The 17,868-nt window shown below is 44.2% G+C and overlaps 1 protein-coding gene across 1 annotated transcript; it reads right to left on the reverse strand.

The window, feature by feature from the left end:
- Window positions 1–10,368: 10,368 nt before the first annotated feature.
- On the reverse strand, window positions 10,369–14,736 carry LOC130459963 (uncharacterized). The gene is made up of 4 exons (XM_056827604.1): window positions 12,057–14,736; window positions 11,852–11,973; window positions 11,335–11,781; window positions 10,369–11,252 (listed from the first exon to the last, which is right to left on the reverse strand). Exons 1-4 carry the CDS (start codon window positions 13,126–13,128, stop codon window positions 10,521–10,523), a joined length of 2,373 nt encoding a protein of 790 aa, XP_056683582.1. The 5' UTR covers window positions 13,129–14,736; the 3' UTR covers window positions 10,369–10,520.
- Window positions 14,737–17,868: the final 3,132 nt, after the last annotated feature.

Genomic DNA, 17,868 nt, shown 5'->3' on the forward strand with positions numbered 1-17,868 from the left:
TTTCCGATTCCGGCAATATTTCCATTTCCGATAATATTTTCGGATACATACCATGTTTCCGTTTCCGGCAACATCTACGACTTGGATAATATTTATATTTCCGATACGATCCATATTTCCGTTTCCGGCAATATCATCGTTTCCGGAGTATTCATTTCTTGCCTGTGACGATCTCAGCTCCCACTGAAACCAAGATCCGTCGATTCCGAATATCCATAGATGGAGTATTTAATGCCATTAAATACTTGATCCGTTTACGTACTATTTGTGTGACCCTACGGGTTCAGTCAAGAGTAAGCTGTGGATTAATATCATTAATTCCACTTGAACTGAAGCGGCCTCTAGCTAGGCATTCAGCTCACTTGATCTCACTGAATTATTAACTTGTTAATTAATACTGAACCGCATTTATTAGACTTAACATTGAATGCATACTTGGACTAAGGGCATTATTTCCTTCAATGGGTGGATGCCCCGTCCGATAGAAGTGGACGAATCTGTTTTGATGTTTTGAAAATAAGGACCTACGCGTTTGGTGACGTAGACCCCGCCGGCTGAAGATGGCGAGCCTGTTTTTGTTTTTTGAAGATTTTATTTTATTTTCATTTTCGAAAACTGAGGACCTGCGCGGTTAGTGACGCAGACCCCGCCCGCTTAAGGTGGGCGAGCCTGTCCGCTGAGGGTGGACGCCCCGTCCGATAAAAGCGGACGAACCTGAATTCTTCTTTTCGATTTGGGACTCGCGTGGTACGTGCCGCGATCTTGCCCGATAGAGGTGGGCAAGTCCCTATTTTATTTGTTCTTGTGATTTCTTTTGAGAATTTTTTTTATTCATTCTTGTAAGAGCGAATTCTTTCGAGGGATGCTCGGATTTAGTTGCAACCTGAATGTGGGTTGACAACGTGCTTAGACGGACCATTGTCTCGTGGTCATCATCTTTCATGGTTTTGAGCTAGTCTTTACGGCTCAATTTTTCCACTACCTGGGTCCTTGATTAGGGGACTATGTATAAGTATCGACGGCGACCTTTGTCTTGAGGTCGTAATCCGGTTTTATCTTTTGAGATTATCCAAACACGGGACTTCGTACAGCGTAGTCTGGGAATATTGTTTTAACTTTGCATACTCTCTTTTGAAATATATATTTTCTTTCGAGCCCCCAAGCATTCGTGCTTGACGGTCATTTCTTGTCAAAGAGGTTCCTTGGGGATACGCATTTTGTAATGTCCTTGATCGTGTTTGGGATCGTGCTCGTAAGTGCGAGCGATCTTTGTAGTGGTGTGCTACTCTTAACAAAGCCGTGAGGTGCGACTTTCAGTAAAGAAATTGGCAATTTTCGAGTCGAATAGATACGGCAGGACCCTATAGAAATCCGGGCTTGTTTTGGGCCTGGGCTCATTTTCGGCGCCCAGGCCTGGGCGTTAGAAATATTTCACGCCCAAGTGGGGCGTTGAAAATATTGCTTGGGCTGGTCTTTAGATGACACAGTTGGCCTCTTGTTCGTTCGTTCGTTAGTTTATTTCACTTGGAAATTCTACGTATTCTCTTCTCTTTTGTTTTTCTTTATTTTGATTTTCAGCGCCAAGAGCTGGGCGTCGGAATATCTGGCGCCTGGTCCTGGGCGTTGAAAGTGCGTCCCAGGCAGGACTTTCTCGTGATGATTTCTCGAGAAGCCGTAGCCTATTGGTGGACTACGGCGTTTGTCGCTTTGGGGCCATTATTTAAAGGAACTGTCACTCTTAAGGCGTATAGTTATTGCAATAGTTGGGCGAGTCTATATGGCCCGAGGAACATACCTTGAGGCGTAAGACTTTGATCGCTTTTGTTGTTATTTTGAACGTATATTTTTTTCTTTTGAACGTGTTCGTGAATGTTCGATACTTAGAATGTATGTGCGTACGAGCGTTCATAGAATGGCCGTTGCGTGCGGTCCATTAATCAGTTCGCTTGAATCAGTTTTTTTTGAGCAATGACTAATGTTGAATAGTTTGCTTAGAAGCTTGATAGGGTTCAGGCCCATTCATGAAGTGGGATCAAGCATCGTGCCCTTTCGATCGTTCAAGCATTTGCTTTGAGACTTTTTTTTTTATTTTGCTATGGTCGTTTCGTAGCTTGGAGCCCCCAAGTATGCATGTTGGGATGCTTCCTTTTGGCGTACGCTTTTTGTAGGTTCTTTCGAGAAAGATGCCTTGGGGTTCCGCTCGTGTAGGTGCGAGTTATCCCTTCCGTGGTAGGTAATGTTTTGCTACCTTTAATCCTTAATGTAGAAGTCGTGTGGCTTGCATTTTGAATTTCGGCGATAAGTAGTCTTTGCCTCTTGTACACATGCTCTTGGTCGTGCCCGCATCAGTGCAATATGCCTTACTCTCTTCTTTTTTTTTTTAGACTCGTACCGTGGGACGATTGAACTTATGGCGCGACGTAGGCTGAAGATGGCCTAACAGCGTGTCTTAGAACATTCCTCCAGGTGTTGAGATATCATTATTATTTTTTGCATTGGAGTACTTCATCACGCCTCGTTCAGGTGCTCGAACAAGTGTAGCACCTTCTGCGTGGGTGTGCACGGCTTATTACTTCGTTCGATGCGAGGATTTATAGATGTTTCTTTTTTTCTTTTTTTTATCCTTGATTTTTCTTTCGCTTTTGCTTTGGAACGACGTAGACTGTGTAACGGGCGCTTGTAGGGCGAGCGTTATGTGCAGTAGTTTGATCGGAGTTTTGGTGACTCGCAATTTTCAGTTACCCTTGTTAGTGGGGTGACTTTATATATTCTAAGTAGCGCTTAGAATTTGGGAGGGGTTGTAGCCATTCTAAGGTTCGTTTTACACGATCAAACCTTAGGATTGTGCCCCTATGACGTGTGTATAGCATTAGCATCGAGAATTTGCGATAAAATCGTCATTTCGAACATTTTTAGAGTGTTTTTCTCAAGCCCCCAATTGTAGCTACGGGATTGGCTTGGTGCTATAATGCTTGGCATACGTTTTTATGCATTCATGGTGATATGGATCATGAATAGTTTGAACCAGACTCGTTTTAGTGCGAGGTACGTTCGAGTAGTGATTTGCTACTTCTCTTGTAAATGTCGTATTGTGCGACATTGCCATGGTCAAGGTAGTGACATGTTGAAGTGTGCCTTGACCAAAAGCTAGGTGCCTTTATTTACCCATAATCATATTTAGAAATCTTTTTGACTTACTTGCAACATCGAGATAAACACATACTTAGCTTAAACTAACGACACTTTATTATGTTCGAATAAGTCTTTGAAAATTATTTGAAATCCGAGTCCTACCGTGTACAATCCGAGGTGTCCTAAGTAAGTTGGCTTATAAAAGGGTTCCTACAGGATTACATGAGTGAATCAAAATACTGTTACGATTTGCGGAATGCTGTCTAAGGATTTGCTGGAAGCCAGGGTGCAGGCGTCAAGATGTTACTTGTGCCCGTGTGGCACATGCTTTAGGCTTTTAGGGCCATCATTTCCAGAATTGCGGGAATATAAACCGTTTTCAAATTGACTTAGATTTACTTGGTGTATGTCTGCACAAAAGGTCAAGGTATACTTAGTTCTTTCCCTAGCTCTTTCCTTTCAATCTTTAGCCCCCAGTTGCTATTATGTCTTCTCATTAATGATGCTTTCAGATTTCGATTTTAGATGCCCGTGTCATATGTCTGAGTAGGGTGAGCCTTGGTTAAGTGCCAAGTCCTATTGACAATGTCTGATTTTTTCAAAGGGGATTCGCAAGCATTTGAATTACCATGAACGGGTGCCCTGAGTTCGAAGGAACGGTGGGGCGATGCCGTAGAACAATCCTCTTTATTGCAAGCTTACTGCCTTTACTACTTGTTGGCGATTATGACTGTGTCTAGTGGTGAAAGAAGGTCTTTAATTGAGTTACTTTACTTTAGGGAGGGTCAAGTCGAGTACTTTAGAGGTCATGGACGTTCGCACCAGCCCCCATTCAATTGAGGCAAAGCGATCTTTTGAGTATTGGCTAAGTGCCTAGGAGTGTGAGTGCTCCTTCTGGCAAGGGTACGTGCCCTTATTATTTTTCGATGCGTGCTCATTTTGGCATCTTGATCACTTGGATTCTTCATTTGACTTAAATTTTTCTTTCGACTTGGATTGCAAGTAATTAAATTTCAATAAGGGACTCTATTTTTTATTCTTGTTATTCTATAGGCTCTAATATTTTTGCAAATTGGTTGGACCGAATCATGGATTGCCTACGTATCCGCCTTAAATAGATTTAATTTGGAATCAGGTCTTGCGTAGTTCTTAGCCAGAAAATGGTTTCTTAGAATGCCGATTTTAAACAAGTATGTTCGAGTGGAATCGTAATGTTTGAAATAGGGTGACATAAGTGAAGTTTATTTTAATCTGCTGCTTTGCCGTAAGCCAAAAATTTGTTTTATTTTTTAAGTACATGTATTTGAAAATCTTTTCATGTGTTTTTTGGTACGTATATCTGAATACGTGCTGTACCCCTCCAAGTGTTCGTTATTTTTCCGTGTATGTGCGGATAAAATGACGAGCACTTCTGGACAAAATTTGGCAAGCAGAGAGAATCAGCGCCCAGGCTGGGGCGTTAAAGATTCCGGCGCCCAGCTCTGGGCGTTGAAAGTGATTCCTGGGGAGATTTCTTGGCGCGTTGCTTCTTTTCGTTTTGTGCCAAATATTTGCGAATTTTTTTTGTGCGCTAAATGCTCTTCTTCTTTTTAGACGAACTTTAAAGGCGCTTTGCAAAGTTTTTTTTTTTTTTTTTTTTTTTTTTTTTTTTTTTACGTTAAGCGTAGAATGTACTTTTCATTTGTCTTTTTTTTTTGTTCGTGACTCAAGACGGCTTGAAAGATGGGTTGAACAAGATAGGATCATTTGTATAGGTATTAGTCAAGCATGAGGATTGGAAAGGGTAGACATCGTAGAACTTTATGTAGTTTTTGTGTTATGATTTGGATTGGTTGACTCAATTCTTTTCCTTCGTTTACTTGGGTAAATTTCGCACTTTGGGAGGTACGGGCTAAGTATTTCATGCCTCGCTCTTTTCGCTCTCCCTTTTCTCTTTCTCTTTTTTCTTTTTTTGCTTGGGATTTCTCCACCCTTTTTATTTTGGCTAAAAGGTAGATGGTTGTGGTCTTTGAGTCACGAGGCGAGACTGAGTGAGCCTCGTTTGGTAGGCCTATAGTGGACCTTTAATTTTAGTAGGCTAGGGTGGACCTTTCAATTGTCTTACTTTGCAAGCGTATTTAGTCGTTTCTTAAAATGTGCAAATAGCGTAGATTCAAAATGTTGTTTTTACTTTATTGAAATTTAACGAAAGAATTACAACGAAAATAATTTTTTGCTTCTTTTCAGATTCCAGGTTCCGGGATTTAATTGGAAGTTGTGATTTAGACTCGAACTTTCATTAATTTTTCTGATTATAACTGTGTGTGAATACAAGGAGGTGGCCTAGACTCAGAATAATGACTTGACCAAACGACTTTTACACTTAGGCTAATAGGACTATAACTTTCGTTGGTTGACACTTTAGATTTTAACCCTTGGGTGTTCATTTGTCATGCGCCATTTTGCTTAATGTTAGCAAGGTAGTTAGTTGGGGAGATCGGATTTTCACTTTTGCAAAACTAGAATCATTAGTGCGGCTTCCCTCTTAGTGTGTATTACTTTACCCTAATGGTAGCCTTATGGCATGCCAATTTGGGTATTTTTATGGTTCGTCATGTTGCATTCATGGAAAATCTTTTAGTCCGTACTTAGGAGTACTTCAAGGAGCGAGTGGCTCGAGAGGACCATGATAGTCGTGACCCAATGTGATCATAAGCCTTGTGGCCATTAATTTTTTTTTTTTTTGCGTTAATGGTATTGACACCTTAGGCTCACTTTGGGGGTTGTGCGACTATGGAGGAATGATTTTCAGAATGTGACTGTTTCCATTTTGCAAATACTTGAATTGCGTAATATATTCTTTTTATTGGTGAGAGAGAGTATTGAGGCCGTAGATTCTTAGCAAGGGATGACAATTACATATGGCGCTTATTGATTTAAATGTTAGGAAGGGAGACTCAATATGGTTTAACCTTTTAACTTGCAGAACAGCACCACAGCATTAGGACCGATTCTATGTATAAGACAACTAAGACTTAGGATTTAGATTGTACTTTGGCATAGCCTAGTCTAGACTCGGATTTATATATTTTTTATTCGAACATTATTTATCCTTGAAAACTTTATTTGAACATCATTTTTTAAATACTTTGCCCATGTGACATTCAAGGTCATTTTATTTAGCATGCTCGGTTTAGTGCCGAACATAGTCGTCATAGGAGGCCTAGTGACGACACAATGAGTTGTTTTAGTTTACAAGTTGTTCTTAGAATCGAGTGCCTTTTTTCATACGTCCACGTAGCAAATTTGTTACAAATTTTTTGTTGCTACATATACTTTATGCGTGGGCACCGAGGCTGCTGTGCCTGACCAAAAGGCCAGGCAGCAACTTCAGCGCCCAGCTTTGGGCGTTGAAAATGATTGGCGCCCAGCCAGGGGCGCTGAAAATGCGTCCCTGACTGGTACTCGTATTCTGTTCGCGTATCCTTTTTTCGTATACAGGTCGCTTATTTTTGTGGCGATCGCCCGGGGCTACGGAACACGTATTTTAATATAAATCTTTGGCCAATTGGTGTTTATGAATGTTTGGGCAATTTTTAGGGTCGTTGGTTTTCCGGTATTATTTGTCACACACAATCACAATACAATCACATAATTCGCTACACATAACTAGCATTTCAACATGAAGCAAAAAATAATATGTCACGTACTTTATGATAGGCTTCTATGGGTAATATTTGCGCCGGCTTGGTACCGCTTCTATCGTAGATCCAATACATGCCCTGGTCGAGGTAGTGCATTCAACAGACGAATTTCGTCCCAACAGGCCAATCACGATGTAAGCCAAGGGGGCATGCACCAATGAGAGGGACCTAGTGGACGAGCGATTGGGTTTAGGACAGGTGTACTACTAGAGAAAGTGCCGAGTGGACAACATTCGAAGCCTATGCACCCCCCGAGTGGCGATAGGTATCCTTAGTCCCAACTCCCGAGATGAAACACACCAGGGGAGCCAAGATTCGTTATGCGGTTCTGTCCTTTCACATTAATATACTGATTTTCAGGTCGTCCCAACTTGATAAGGAAATAAACGTGGAGTACGATCGTTTCACCCTTCGACTATTTTGATTACCTACGAGCACGAGTATTTCATTAACGGTCCCCAGTGGAGTCGCCATTGTGAGGGGGTCGAAAAAGCACGAGGCTAATGCGTGACCTCGTCCCTCGTGGGCGTGACGTTGTCAGATCAAGTGTAATTGGATTTCTTGTGAGTTTACACCCAATCGACTAGTAATATAGAAGTCGCCATTCAGTTTTTAACGACAATTAAAAAAACTGACAAAACCCGGTTATCGTGACATAAAGGGAGTGGAATTATGTTCGACCACGACGACCATAGGTTCCCTTGTGATCCCTGGTGTGGGGATCGCTCAACGTACACCCGCAGGGCAAAGATTGAGAGTTCGGGGGACTGTAACTACCGAGAGGAGTGCTCATTGATAACTCCAGAGGCAGGTTGTCCTTACTAGCTCAGCATAAATAATTGAAGGGACATGCGTTAAACTATTAAACTATTCTGAATTGATTTTAGAAATATACAAAACATAACACTAAATCGATCGTGTTTATCTTATTTAGATTGATTTAAGGTACCTAGCATGATAATTCAATTGTCCAAGGTATTATCTTATTAGGCGTGATAGATCAATCAAATTAATAGTTTAACAATTTTATAAAAGGGTGATGAAAGCGATTAAATCATGTTTGGGCCCATATACATGGTCAACCCAACTCAGGCATAAAAAGATGAAAATGCCCTTGAGTCTTGGGAGCCAAGAAGGACAATTGTTCGTCAGAAGTAGACATAATTACATAATTACCCCCGTGTAATCATATAAATACTCTGCTGTAATCATTAAAAAGATCTATCTAATCATTACCTAAAAAAGAAAATCAGTCTCTCTCTCTCTAACTCTTCTCACTTAACAACAACTTATCTCATTTTAATACGAAGATTCCTCGGATACATTCGAGGACTATCTAAAAACGGAAACTCAGGTGGTCGGATATAAGGAAATCGCGGTCAAATACGTCATCGGTTAAGTTAATTCCCGAGTTATTACATTCACAGTTTCTCCGGCAGAAACAGTTTGGCGCCGTCTGTGGGGAACGCTTAACAAAAAGCCATGGTGAACACTAGACGTGCTCGACGACCGTCACCCATTCGACATACCTCACCTACCCAGTCACCCTCTCAAGGAAGGTCCTCGGCCCCCAGACATGTGGACGATCGGTCGCGTCATGGTCCAACGCTGTCCTCTCGACACGATCACGTGCTCGAGTCGATCCATGCTAGTGACCCGCAACCTCACGGAGAAGTCGAGGGACCTTTGCCCGTCACACAGGAAGACTTAAGGAGACTGGCTGAACAGTTCAACGACACTTTAGAGCGCAGCCTCAGGGCCGCCGTGTTGAACCTCCGGGATGGTAATGAAGGCCCATCTCGACCTAGGGGGCAACCAGGGTCATCGGAGGAGGTCTTAGCCCAACGGGAGACAAGGTCACGCCCCCGACCCCCAATAGCACACTCTCTACGAGAGGCCCTCCTCGGTCCGAAAGAGACCATGAACCACTACTGAACCTTCCTCGACACCCAGGGGAACATCGGACTTCGAGAAGCCTCCCCCCGCCACCCCAGAGGCATGGCCGAAGCGATGCTCGAAATGTGATCGTCCAGCGAAGACTCAGTAGAGGTGAGCTCGACGCCCGCGAAATCATCAACTCTCGAAGAATCGAGGGGAGACAGGGAGATGCCGAGGGGATTTCTGCTCGCTCTCAACATGAGAGTTCGAGAAGATCCCTTGATCACCCTCGACATTCCCTCACCCCAGTGGAAACTCCAAGATCTCGGCACGGATCCTCTCGAGAACGAGATCAAGAAGAAAACTCAATCACATCTGGAAGAGGGGCTGATAGACACACCCGAACAGAGAGAGAACCTCCTCGGACTGGGAGACGAGAGCCAACTCCCCCTCGAGACGAGGTGCAGCTCGGCAACCTCAGCTTCCTAAGTCCTTTTAGCAGACAGATCATTGAAGCACCGACCCCGAACAAAGTCAAGGTGCCTTCCATCGACCCATATGATGGCACCTCTGACCCGAACGACCATATGGATGCCTACAAGGCCCGAATGACTGTCCAAACAGGAGATGAAGCGGCATGGTGCAGGTTTTTCCCGGCCACTCTCAAAGGGATGGCCCTCTCATGGTTCTCTGGGCTATCGGCTGGTGTCATCACAAGATTCTCAGTGCTCGAAGCTCTATTTAAGTCACAGTTCATTGCCGGACAAGTATACAAGAAGACCAGTATGCATCTCATGTCCGTCCGACAACAACCCAACGAAAGTCTCAAGGAATACATTAAGAGATTCAATGACGAGTCCCTGAACATACCGAACTTGCAAGATTCCGTTGCCTTCACCGCACTCATGACCGGGCTAAAGGCAGGAAGCCGATTTCGTTGGGTCTTGGCCGACGAGCAAATATCAACCCTGCCCCAAGCAATGGTCCGGGCACAAAGGTACATTCAGTCCGCGGAAATCTGCAATCCGTCGGTCGAAACTGACCTTAAGAGGAAAAAAGAGGTTGTTGGACGGGAAAAAGAAAAGAGACCCAAAGAGACTGATAACGGAAATGACCCTCGGTACAACAGTAACAGGAGGGAGATATACCTTGACATCAAGGAAAAGTCATTGTTGCCAAGTCCGACCCCGATCAGGACCCCCGCGTCCAAAAGAGACAAGAGCCTCTGGTGTGAGTTTCACAAAGAGTGCGGACACACTACCAAGGACTGTCGAGAATTGAAAAGGGCCTTGGACAGACTGGCCGACGAGGGAAAGTTGAACAAATTTTTGAAGGGCTCCTCCTCTGACAAGAAGGAAGATAACAAGGGATCAGATGTCCATAGTGATCACACCGAGGGATATGTTGGGGTGATAGCAGGGTGGTAAAGAAGCCGAACGGAACCTGGCACCTACAACCTCGTCGACACCAAAGGCAAGCAACTTCCTCGACCATGGAATGCCGACAACCTTAAGAAATTCTACATCTAAAGTGTCTGGTATGTATTTAAGTTTCAATGATGTAATAGGGGCATGGTAGGGGCATTGACGCCAAATGATAAGTAATTTCATCATTGTAATAAATAAAGTGTAAGGCTATGTTGAATGAAACGAAAGAAAATTTTGAGCCAAAATCTCGAAAAGTTCTTAGATTTAGTTTCTTAACAAAGTTCCTCTACGAAGGATCAAATACAGTTCAATATCAATGTTCCTCTACTTCAAAGATTACATCATACTAGGCGCGAAAAGAAAGCAACAAAAGCAACACAAGAAAATAACAACCATCCGCCTAAGGGTCGACGACATCAACATGGCTACCAGCGTCGTCATCACCACTGCTGCTCGAATCAGAACCCGAAGTACTAGCAGAATCAGAATCAGACGAATCGCCCTCGCCTCCATCGACCTTGTCCTGAGTAACCAGCTGAGCTCTGAGATCCTCTCGCTCCTTGGCCAAGATAGAATCATACTTTCCTTGTATCTCATCCCAACCTACATTGGGCGCAAACTCAGCCAAAGCAAGCTGAACTCGACGCAATGTGTCGGAAGTAACAACAGAAGTCGCCTCAAGGCCTATCTCAACATTATGAGCCTCACCCTCCTCGGAATTCTTCCACTCTTCGATGATCCTCTCCTTCAGACGGTTCTGCGAACTCAAAAGCTCACCAATCCTAGCATCGAAAGTCTTAAGCCGACCCTTGACGGCCTCTAACTCAGCTTTCACATCCTTCAGCGCCCGGTTAACGGAATCACGCTGGCTCGTGAGAATCGTCGAATCTTCCTTGGCTTTGGCAAGATCAACCTTGGCCCGTTGGAGCTCCCCCTCGTCATTCTTAATGCATCTCTTAGCACGATCCAACTCAGACTCAGTCCAATGAAGCTTCTTCTTCAGCTCACTCACCTCCGAGAGATGCATCTTCTCTTTCTCCTGAAGTTTCCCGATCTCATCCCTCAACCTCTCTACCTCATCTGAATCCCCACTGTAGCATCGGCGGATGTAAGCCGTCATCCTGATGGAAAACTGAGAAACAATGTCTAGTTAGAAGGGAAGAAAATCATAAAATTCAAGCAAGAGAAAGAAGGAACTATATCGAATGACTCACCTCGGCCCAACTCTCATGGAGGGCATCGATCTCAGACTTCCCAAGGGAGGACAAGTGAGCATCGTCGGCAGGAGTAAACAACTCACCCATCGCCCTGCTCATACGCCGATTCTTCAGATTGGCAGGAAGCTCTGCAAAAGGCTTCGAACTCCCATCATCGGTCGAAAGACACATCAATGACCCCCGAGCCAGAGGAGCCTCCTCGGCGAGATACTCAGTAGACTGTTCACGACCATCCTCGGATACAGGGGCATGATGTCCCTCCTCCTCGTCAGAACAAACCCTAAGAGGGGTAGGAACCACTCTCTTGGCAGCTTTTGTTCCTTTGGACCCCGAAGCAGCAGTCGTCGACACAGCGCGAGAAACCTTCTTCGGCGCATGTTCGGTCAGAGCGACCGTCGGAACCAGATCAGTAGGCGCCCTTTTCCTCTTCAGCTTTTTGGGATCCTGTCCAGGGAAAAATTAGCACGAAAGCGAAGAATGATGCTTATTCATCGGAAAATAAAACCCAACATACCTTCGGAGGTTCAGGAACCTTCATCGATCCAGCGGCCAGGTCCTTCCTTATCTGTGCGGCAAGAAGAGCACTAGCACTAATCCTCCCCGCCATTTCCTCGTCCAACTTCAACCGGGCAATATCTGCAAACCAACAAGCAATCAACAAAATTCACAAGGGAGAAGGGAAAGTTAGGAAAGCGAAGTAAAGATCCCTCGGCGCCTACCCTTAGGATAAGCCGGACTCAAACCAAATGATGACAAGAAGTGCTCGTCACTCAACTCCCGTGAACTCGGCAACCAGAATGGGGCAACCAGGAACCGCTGACCCTTTACCCGCTTCTCCACTTTCTGGAGATATATAGCAACTATCGCCTCATCTATCGACATCATCGGCACTTTCCTATTGAGGGAAAAGTTCGGACCCTCGGACCCCGGAACCAACGGGATGCCCCACTCTCCACCATAATACACAAAAACAAACTCGTGACGGAAACCCCTATGATTTGAAGGAACGGTGTCAACGACCTTATAACCACCTCGGCATTGGAATGACCACCAACCGGGACCATGCTCATAAGCCGATACTTCCACCAACTTCATCACCGACCGCCACAACGTCAAAGTACATCGAACCCTCAAAAGATCACAAATGGCCAACACCGAATTTATAGAAGCCCATGAGTTGGGCATCAACTGGCAAATAGACAAGTTATAGGCACTAAGCAATTCAACAATAAAGGGATGTAAGGGGAATCGAAGACCCAGCTGAAGACCCGACTTGTATACGGCCGTACAACCCGGAGACGGAGTCAAGATAGTGTGTAACACCCCCGGCCTATACAAGATATACTCACCCTTGAGCGAATACTTTTTATTCAGGTGATCGACATGTCCTTTCAAGGTTTTCCTCCACGAAGGCTTGAGATAAAAATTAGCCGGACCCCCGGCGGGATCAGGCGCAGGATAATCATCGAAACTAGAAGACGTCTGGTCCTCTCCCTCGGACATTATTCGGACGGAACCACTGTTCAAATAAATATCTAAGTAACTATTATGTACAGGTGGAAAGGCAATTGAAACCTCCCACGGATAAGGACAATGTTCCTCCTCCCCCGCTGAAATCGACTCATCTGACGAAGTGGGAAGGGATATGGCGTCGGGTATCGCCGAGGGATCTAAGCATGACGATACAACATTGACTACTACAACCCCCTCCACTCTTATTTCCCGAGACAAGTCAAATTTCTCGGGGGAGGTAGGTGGGGTGATTGACTCGGACCGAATACCCTTATTCATGTTACAATGGTACTCGGCCCGAGAAAAGACCCTTATTTACAAGAAATTAAAGCTACACTTAGATGGAAACACGACGGCATACCTCTTGAAGCGTGCCTCCATTGACGAAAGTACCAAAAGGACCACGACCGATTAAATGTGTCGACGACGAAGAGTATTCCAGCGAAAAACCCGTCACCGAAAAGATAGAAGGCCGTCGAGCACGCAAAAGGGATGTCGACGAAAGCTACTCCAACAAAAAGTACTCAAACCGAACCCAACGACGAAGTGGGAATGGGACGACAAATAATCGTATCCACCAGACCGAATTTAATGGACCGCCGACGGACGGTCACTCCACGAAATAATACTCAACAAACTCCGGGGTATACAAGCAGATTATCGGCCGGCACGTCAAAGAGAAACCGAACCGGCTGTCAGACGGTGCGTCGACCGGCTATCAAGGAAAGGCGTCGACAGCTGAACGCCGAGCTATCGGGTTGTACGGTGTCGATGACCCGACTCCTCCAAATAGCACTCTCTATACAGACCACCCCCGGCGCGACTGAAATTGTGTGACTCTCTTTGAGATTAGTGGAGAAGTGAATGGTAACAAGAGAATGCCCCCCCTTTTTTATAGATTGAAACCCCAAGGGCTAGGTCAAAGAACAAGAAGGGGGGCGGCGGCTGGGAAAACTAAAAGCCCACAAAGAGGCCCAATACCTCCTTCAACTCAAAAGCAGCGCATGACTCGACCGCATGGGGTCCGATCGTGCGTCGCTCGTCCGTACTAGCTCACCACTTCCTCTGCGGGCCTATCTTCAGATATTCATAAGGCTCATTAGCCCTCCTCGGAGCCCCAAAGTTTAACAAAAATAAAGAGAAACACTTATAATCAAATTAAGTGCCTAAAGACCTTCTTTCAAGGCGTACTTGAGCATATCGCACAAAGTATCTTAAAGACCTTCATCCAAAGGCACCATCCTCTTATTGAGGTCGGACTACACTACACCTCGGATCCCGCTCTTGGGGCTTATTAACCCCTCGACTAATCCAGAATATCTCACCCAGATCATCAAAAAAGGATGCGTCGGCCCACAATAACCGAGAAAAAGGGTTCAAGTGTTCAACGATGTGATGACATCAAACACCTGACACCAAATACCCTTCGACCGAAAAATTGCTCCAGCCAAGGACAAAGAACCCCTCGACCGAGGAGGAACCCCGTCATTAGGAGGCGGTGTCATCAAACCCCTCGACCGCATATTCAACAAGGGAAGTCCCTCGACCGAATGATATCCCACTAGCATAAAAAGCATGTTCCTCGACCAAATGATATCAAGCAAACACATAGAGAAGTTCCTTGGCCCGGGGCTATCCTCGACCTCACATGGCGTTGGGCCCATATTATAACTCCAAGGGACCCAAAGCGCGAAAATTAAAGGGAGTTGTTCCTCGGCCGAACCCTATTAAACTTCCGACGGCATTAGAGGCCCCTCGACCAAGTCACCTCGCTCAAATAAGAGGAAGATCCACAACAATGTGCGAGCCGAGCAAGGAGAGATAAATGCAATGAGGTCCTCGACTAAAACGTCACAACGAGAACTCAAGAAGGTCCTCGACCACACAGGAGTGTGTTAGGTTATGATACATATGACATTTACATAAATCATGCGGAAACAACCATTAACCCAGGAATCATATTATTTACACATAATCATATAGCATAATTAGATGCATACTCTTTGTTGCGTGCCCTCCCTAGCTGCGCCCGAACCGAACAAGAACAAGTCTTTTAGGACTCCAAATGTCGTCCCTCCGTAGATAGTCCACAGCACGTCCGGATCCGCCTTAAGATTGACCAACTAGAATCGCCCTTAAGGTACTAGAAAATTCGGCACTTTTATGAGCAAGATGTGTTTTAATTTTCTCTCAAAAAACTCACTTTTGAATACTTTGAAACTTGTATATAAATTATGACCCCTAGGCCTTTATTTATAGAGTTATGGAAAAGGAATCGTAATCCTAGTAGGATGCGAATTAATTGGAATTAGAATCCTACATGAATTCTATTTAATTAATTTATCCAATTAGGAATAGACATTTAATCATACACTGACTCTTGCAGATTCAGGAATCACGCATGAGCACAAACTCACACACACACGGCAGCCACAAGGACTGCCCATGCGTGCGAGCTGCAGCCCACGCAGCAAGGCCCACGCATCCGTGGCCTTGGCGCGCGCTGGGCTTGTGGCGTGCGTGCTTGCTGGGCGACGGCCTGGCTTCGTGCTGGGCCTTCGTCCGGCAGGCCTCGTCCGATGCTAATTCGTACGATACGCTTCCGATTAAATTTCCATTTCCGGAATCTATTTCCGATACGAACAATATTTAATATTTCCGATTCCGGAATTAATTTCTGTTTCGAACAAATATTTAATATTTCCGTTTCCGGAATTATTTTCCGATTCCGGCAATATTTCCGATTCTGACAATATTTCCGTTTCCGGCAATATTTCCGATTCTGGTAATATTTCCATTTCCAATAATATTTTCCGATACGTACCATGTTTCCGTTTCCGGCAACATCTACGACTTGGATAATATTCATATTTCCGATACGATCCATATTTCCGTTTCCGGCAATATCATCGTTTCCGGAGTATTCATTTCTTGCCTGTGACGATCTTAGCTCCCACTGAAACCAAGATCCGTCGGTTCCGAATATTCATAGATGGAGTATTTAATGCCATTAAATACTTGATCCGTTTACGTACTATTTGTGTGACCCTACGGGTTCAGTCAAGAGTAAGCTGTGGATTAATATCATTAATTCCACTTGAACTGAAGCGGCCTCTAGCTAGGCATTCAGCTCACTTGATCTCACTGAATTATTAACTTGTTAATTAATACTGAACCGCATTTATTAGAATTAACATAGAATGCATACTTGGACCAAGGGCATTATTTCCTTCAGTCTCCCACTTGTCCTTAGGGACAAGTGTGCATTTCCTAATTCCTTTGTCGCTCGATGCTTGCTCTTGAACATAAGGTAAGAGTTGTCATCCTTATTATGTCCAGAGGTGTTCCTCGGTTTCAGAGTTCAACTGATCAAATAAACAGATAATCATAGCCTATGATTCATCCGAGCACGGCCATGCATTTCACAGTTTCTAGCTCTCCGAGTGGCCTTGTACAACTTTTAAGCATCTCATCCCGATTTATGGGAGGACAATCCCAATCTTGCGATCTTGAGATTAGACTTCGTTTGATAGGTGATTACCTGAGCGTTGCCTTTATAGCCTCCTTTTACGGTGCGACGGTTGGTCAACGTCAAAGCAACCAGTTCTCAAACAAGTAATCTCAAATCACTCAGGTATTGAGGATTTAGTGTCTAATAATTTAATGAAATTTACTTATGACAGACTTTCATCTCTTACAGTAAAGTTTCATAGGTCTTGTCCGATACTAGTCTTCCCAAAGTAAGTATCTATGCAAAATGATTATGACATTGCCATGTCCACATAGTTCAAGAAACAGAACTACTAGTCATCTTGCACTCTAATCGTCTAACGTTTTCTATGCGTCCAATTTTATAGAAAACTCCAATTAGGGACCATTTTCAACCTTTGACATTCAAGTTCACTTGATAGACATTTCTTAGTCACAGGACTGGTCCTGACAGTCTATCTTGAATATATCGTCAAGTTGAAGGGACTCATCATTTAATAAACCACAAATTAAATGGAAAAATGAATTTCTTTCATTTATTGTGAATGATTAACCAATAATGTTTTACAAAGATTTAAACTCTAAAACTTTAAAACATTAAACAGAGACATCAAAGCCATTCTCCAATATGCTTGATTCCCATAGCTGCAGTGTGCGAGTTGTGCTTCGCTTGCGGCAGAGGTTTAGTTAATGGATCTGATATGTTGTCATCAGTTCCAATTTTGCTTATCTCGACTTCTTTTCTTTCAACGAACTCTCGTAGAAGGTGAAATCTACGAAGTACATGCTTGACTCTCTGGTGGTGTCTAGGCTCTTTTGCCTGTGCAATAGCTCCGTTATTATCACAATACAGGGCTATTGGTCCTTTAATGGAGGGGACTACACCAAGTTCTCCTATGAACTTCCTTAGCCATATAGCTTCCTTTGCTGCTTCATGTGCAGCAATGTACTCCGCTTCAGTTGTAGAATCCGCAATGGTGCTTTGCTTAGCACTTTTCCAGCTTACTGCTCCTCCGTTGAGGCAGAAGACAAACCCAGACTGTGATCTGAAATCATCTTTGTCGGTTTGGAAACTTGCGTCCGTATAGCCTTTAACAATTAATTCATCATCTCCACCATAGACCAGGAAGTCATCTTTGTGCCTTTTCAGGTACTTCAGAATGTTCTTGGCAGCAGTCCAATGCGCCTCTCCTGGGTCTAACTGGTATCTGCTCGTAGCACTGAGTGCGTACGCAACATCCGGGCGTGTACATATCATAGCATACATTATTGAACCAATCAATGATGCATATGGAATCCCACTCATTCGTCTACGCTCATCAAGTGTTTTTGGGCACTGAGTCTTGCTTAGAGTCATTCCATGAGACATGGGTAGGTAGCCTCGCTTGGAGTCCGCCATCTTGAACCTATCAAGCACCTTATTGATATAAGTGCTTTGACTAAGTCCAATCATCTTTTTAGATCTATCTCTGTAAATCTTGATGCCCAATATGTACTGTGCTTCTCCTAGATCCTTCATCGAAAAACATT

The sequence above is a fragment of the Spinacia oleracea genome, chromosome 4 (assembly GCF_020520425.1).
Source record: "Spinacia oleracea cultivar Varoflay chromosome 4, BTI_SOV_V1, whole genome shotgun sequence".
In the NCBI taxonomy this organism is placed as follows: Eukaryota; Viridiplantae; Streptophyta; class Magnoliopsida; order Caryophyllales; family Amaranthaceae; genus Spinacia; species Spinacia oleracea.